This window comes from Nicotiana sylvestris, chromosome 1 (assembly GCF_000393655.2).
Source record: "Nicotiana sylvestris chromosome 1, ASM39365v2, whole genome shotgun sequence".
NCBI classification, from domain to species: Eukaryota; Viridiplantae; Streptophyta; class Magnoliopsida; order Solanales; family Solanaceae; genus Nicotiana; species Nicotiana sylvestris.
Genome location: NC_091057.1, coordinates 25390807 through 25396628, shown reverse-complemented (window position 1 = coordinate 25396628; position 5822 = coordinate 25390807). Strand labels below are relative to the sequence as shown.

General features: G+C 33.7%; 1 protein-coding gene across 1 annotated transcript; it reads right to left on the bottom strand.

The window, feature by feature from the left end:
- Positions 1 to 1006: 1006 nt before the first annotated feature.
- Positions 1007 to 4976, bottom strand: LOC104226235 (uncharacterized). Its single transcript, XM_009778176.2, has 7 exons — positions 4859 to 4976; positions 4664 to 4755; positions 4254 to 4354; positions 2937 to 3006; positions 1816 to 1843; positions 1564 to 1624; positions 1007 to 1365 (listed from the first exon to the last, which is right to left on the bottom strand). Exons 1-7 carry the CDS (start codon positions 4869 to 4871, stop codon positions 1257 to 1259), a joined length of 474 nt encoding a protein of 157 aa, XP_009776478.1. The 5' UTR covers positions 4872 to 4976; the 3' UTR covers positions 1007 to 1256.
- Positions 4977 to 5822: the final 846 nt, after the last annotated feature.

Genomic DNA, 5822 nt, shown 5'->3' with positions numbered 1-5822 from the left:
CATATATATAAATTAAAGTAGATATTATGGACAAAGTTAAGTTAAGTTGCTAACTAATGCTAGTGAAATACTGTCATTAGAGTGCACTTTCTTACCTAATAAGAAAGTTGAATATATCAACTTATATACTTTAAAAAGCCATTAGGTAAAATTCTGCTAAGCTTTCACAACTAAAAAATTATGTACATTTACTTATATAAATGTGATGACTCCAATATTTTACTAACATACAAATTCAATGATGCGAACGTGAATGGTTTGGCTCTGAATCATTCAACGAGTAGACATATTCGAAATGAATTATTCGTAAAATATCAACGAACAAAAAAAATTATCCTAGTTCTATTACAATTAATTTAGAAGAGAAAATAAGAAATCAATGCCTATGATCTTATAATGTGGAAATTATCTACGTTCACTTTGCCATAATTACTGGCGCAGTATTAACATGTACCCTCAATCATTGGTGAATATTATATAACGGCAACCCCATGAACTAAGCTCCCGCTATGCATGGAGTTCGAGAAAGGACCAGGCAACAAGGGTCTATTGTACGCAGCTTTATCCTGCATTTCTGCCAGAGAATAAATATAAAACACTCTCTTTGATTTGACCCTTTTAAGATTGTCATATTGAAATCTTAAAAGAGTTAACTTGATTTCACCTGCTATAGAGTGACCACATCCAGATATGGAAGTCTTTGAGGGCAGGTTATCTGGCTGATTCTGTCCACCTTCATCTTTTTCCTGTTTTGCCAGTAACCAGATCTTATGACTTTTCAATCCATTTTAGCAACACTTTCTTTTTATAATAGTGGTGTCAAGTCCCTCGACTATTCCACCAAGTACCTGCTATCACCCACCATCAGTACAAATATCAAATAACTCAGTCTACCAAAGTATTTTAGCAAGGCACAAACTAGCACTAAATAAACGTAAAAAGAGTTGAAAAACTAAATAAATATATCCATTATCCAACATCTCATAGTAATATGGCGAATGACGAATTCAGAGAATATGAACACTTGAGAACCCTTGTTGTTTGTCAAATTGTGTTACTGTACAAAATTGATCAGAACATGTAATTTACCTAGGGAAGTTCTTGCGCACATCCACAACCACAGCTAATGAAATTAGCTACTAGAAACTTATCGACTGCATACATAGTTGTATAGGATTTTATTCAACCAAGCGATGATACAATAATATGGTACAACAAACTACAACACAGTTTTTTGCAGATAAAGTTAGTGATAGCTATCTCAAGCCTGAATCTGGATCATCTTCATCATCAAGATCCAAGTCGTTTGATATTCGGAACTTCCTTCCATCTCGTGGTCCGGTTCTTCCCTTCTTTGGTTTACCCCTACAGTAGTACTTGCATGAGGTGCACTCACAGACATCATGGACGAAAAAGAACAAATATAAAGAAGTTGCAAGTTTATTTTGAGAAAACAGAAATTTGCATTTTACATCCTCAATCTGCATCTTAGAAATAATAGGCTTAACCATTGTAATAATTCCAATAAATGCAAGATATCTCTTCATAAAAAGCAGAACATACTGTCCGTTAGTGGCAAAACCTCCACCCCTCATTCGACCTTGAGTAGGATCTGGTCTTCCATCTGCGAAAAAAGACAATGAATTCTCAAAAACATCTCCAAAAACAATGCAATATGCAGTTATAACCTATTAGGTCTAAGTTTGGTTCAGTGACATTCCCCAGAAACAGCTTGAATTTAGCTCCCCACCCCCAAAACCAAAAAGAAAACTGCAAGAGCTTTATATTAAAGTACATGGAACAAAAAAAACTAACCTTCCCGTCCAAGTCCAAGCTCTTCCGCCTAAACATAAATGAATATAACAGCCACGTCAGGTATCTACTAAGGCCAAAAGATGTGCTACGTTTTAAGTATCATACGGCCAATGTATCAGTTGAACGTAGAGATAGAGCAGACTGATTCAAAGTAAAAATAACAATGACGATATAATCAAAACCAGAAATTTGCAAATACATGCATGAGATGAAATTTATTTAGTACAAAGAACAGAGCCATCTTGTTCGCACAATCTCTACTTTGAATTGGAGTTTCGACCATTTTTTCCATAAAATGTATGTGAGCAGAAAACATGAAAAGTTAAGCTTTGACAATATCAGAACAGAAAATAGGTCATTGGGATCTAAGAGCATGTAATTTAACTTGTTAAAGGAAAGCATTTGGAAAGAGGTAGTGCAATTAAATCAATAAATTTGATTAATCCCTAGAATGCTAAACCATCTCCAATTGAACAAGGAATTCCCTACCAACAAATGTTAGATCCAACAAGTAACAATCATAATCTTCAAAGATCTATTCATAATTCTCAAAAACATACTCATTTAAATCCACTGTAGGAACTTGGATTGCAAGAACTACATCTATTTCCTAGTCCTCCTTTGGGCACCCTATTTTGGCCTCTAACGAAAAATTTAATGCTTCATCTTTGCATATATTGAAGTATCAATACTTCAAAAATCTATTAATAGCATAGCTAATCCAATTAATATCATTATAATCTTCTAACAGTAAGCCAGTTATCCAACCAAGGCTTACCTAAAATGTGAGGTCTAAGGAACTTGTAAACAAAATCAAGAGATGAGATTCTGCAGGTATTATTTATTTTTATGATTTCTGATTTTTCTTTTAAGGGGTAATCCCTTTCTTGGCATTTTGGATAAGATTAAGTGGGTTTTTTTATAAAAGGATAGGGGAACACTTATTAATGCCAAAAACATTGGGATAAGCAGTGCAAAACATGGTTTGAACCCTATTTTTAATCAAATTGTACTTGTAGCATCATAAGCATCAACAGTAAATAACTTCTCAAAAATCAGAAAATTCCAGAACATGTAATAAAGTAGTAAAACAAAAGCTCTAGAGTGTTCAAAATACTTACTGCTGGTGAAGTGACTGAAGACAATGAGAATAGCCTGTCTTCGAGCTGAAATTTTCTCGACCTTTTGAGGCTGTCAAATGACATTGAAGTGAAAGTATTACAAGCTGGAAAAGGTATTATCACTAGATAAGGAAACAACACTTCTGGACAAGGAAACAATGTTCTATTTCATGAAAGCAACGCCAAATACTGATCATTCAATTAATTCAGCGCAGTATCTCGCTAACATTGAAAACTTGAACATTGGAATGATGCCACTGATCCTACTCATAGAATTCCATTACAGCGTGGATTTTTATGAACACTTAATTTGAAAATACCAGTGATGTTTATTAGATCTAGGCTAGATAACATATAGGTCTGATAATTGAAAGTTTGTTTATTCAGGATAGTCCTCGGTGTTTTATCATAATTGAAAACCAGCTTCCAAATGTTTCGTGCATTGGGTGTTACTAATCATGTTCCAATCGGTGGCTTGTTAAGCTTAACGAGATAATTAATCAGATCTCCAAAATATTTGCATTCTGTTTGCAGGAAACTTCTTCAAAGTCGCACGCTCTTTAGTGGACAAACTCCAGGAAAAATTATTGTATACCAAAACCTTAAATATATGAGATGAATTTTATTTTATCTTTATATTTTATCTAGAGATTTGAATTATAACGCAGAGGATAGTAAAGTCTCATGGAATCAGTCTATTGCTTTAGTTCATGTTTTGGAAAAGATTTTGTAACATTAGATGCAGTAAATGGCCCTTTTCTTATGATCATTTCTTTCACCTTGCTAACAATGCCTTTTATGAGAGTACATATACTTGTTGATATATGCTTTACCCAACCTCATACAATTCAGAACAAGGACATTCCTGTCTAGATTATTTCCATTCATAGAACTTCAGCGTTGATTTCCGTTATTATCATTATCTCAATACCAGGTAGCAATTAAGCAGTTATTGCAATAAGAACATGAAGTAGGACACACTTCTATATACACTATGTCAATACAACTAAGTGTTTGATTCATTGAACAAGGTTTTCATTACCAATTCCATCGGCTAGCATATCCTTATCGATTGCTAATAAACCTTAATAACCATCAGTACGACGTACATTATTCTGAAAGCCGATTTTTACCTTCCATCAAATCAAGGATATGTAATATTCAAACGTTAACTATTGCAGATACTAAGCGGGACATTAATAAATTTTGGAGAAAAACCGAGATGCTTTGCATTAAAAAGTAATCTTTTGCAATAACCATCACTTCTACTTTCCAACTACAAGAACTTGAGCAGATAACTACTGGAAAGATGTGTACTTTGCATTCTTATTCGATGTTGATAGAAAGCCTTCGAAACCTTTTAACGCATTTCCAAAAGTGCCCGTTTCTTGCAAATAACTCGTCTCTAGTTCATAAACCTACATCAAACCAACACCCCATAATTTAGTTTCCTATTTGAACAACAAAACAGATAAAGCAAATAAGCGACAATTTCTCATAACTCATATCATATGCTGCAAATACTCAAAATTACACACAAAAAGAAAAGTTTTATTACCTCAAGAAATCAAACTACAGATACAAATTTTCTAAAAATAAATCCCACTAAAGCAACACAAAATATACTAATATCCAATTAGAAAGATTAAATGAAAAGAAGAAAAAAAAAATGAACATCATAAATGAAAAGAAAAATTAAATAATTCAATAAAGATAGAGCCTTTTACTTGTTTTTCAACATTTCGTAGTTCATCTTGAAGCTTTTCTCTTTTGCTCAAGAGGGATGCAAGAAGTGCCTTCGGATTTGAACCTCTGTGCCCTAATGATTTTTTTTTCAAATTAAAGAAAAAAAAACAAATTTCAGTAGAAAAAGAATCCCAAATTTTGATAAGGAAAAGTGAAATTAGGGTTTTAGCAGTTACCATGGGACTCCATTTTCGCGGCAAGAATTTTGAAGATAAAGCTTTAATTTAAAAATTCAGCAGTTACAACGATGACTTATTCAGTGAGATTCTTGAGTCTGTAGCTTTGGCACAAGATAAAAAAGCAACTTATTTTTTCAAAACTGGAAAAGGATAATATTGAAATGGGCCTTAAGAGAAAATCATTGGGTGGTTGGGCCGATTCAATGTTTACAAACGAAAAAAGAAGGGGTGATTTGCACAAATAGGACACTTCGGTGTCACTATTAATTTTTTGACCCCTTTTTTCCCTAGGGGTAGAACTTCAAGTTTAACAAGTGTTGTCTTTTGCTTGCCCCATAAACAGCTATTTTAACTTTTGACCTTAAAAGTTAGCCTATGAGACAAACGGGAATAAAAAAGTTAGACTATCCATTTTCAATGTTATTAGATGTAATTTCCTGAAAAAGAAAGCTTTCAAGTCCGCAAAGCTTCTGTTTTGGGCCAAAAATGAGAAGGGTAAAGAGCCTAGGCTGTTAATATTATGAGCTAATTTGCTGGAAAGGAAGGCTTTCAAGTCCACAAATCTTCTATTTTGGGCCGAAAATGAAAAGGCTAAAGAGGGGCATTTGTATCTATACCCATTTTTTGTGTCACATTTTAACTTGTGTCCGCTTTATAAAAAATATTGCAAGCGTATTTGCTTTTTCGCATAACTTCAGCACACGGGGCTGAAGTAGCAAAGGCAATCATGCAAAACTTCAGCATTCTAGTAGCCGGGCCTGAAGTTCAGCTCTAGAACTGAAGTTTTTGTGTTGTAACTGGGAAACTTCAGCTCTAGAGATGAAATTTTTGTCTTTATAACTGGCGAACTTTTTATTTTCGTAGCTTATCCATATTCTTTTAAACTTCTTGTTTTTCTGAGAAAGAGCTGTTAAATGTTAATGGCGATGCTAAGGAACAATTCAAAAAGAGCAATGAGCAG

Coding starts and splice junctions, on each gene's coding strand:
- LOC104226235 (XM_009778176.2), bottom strand. Junction 4,355..4,663: donor TACGAAATGTTGAAAAACAA/GTAAAAGGCTCT, acceptor GGTTTGATGTAG/GTTTATGAACTAGAGACGAG. Junction 3,007..4,253: donor ACATCGAATAAGAATGCAAA/GTACACATCTTT, acceptor GTCATTTGACAG/CCTCAAAAGGTCGAGAAAAT.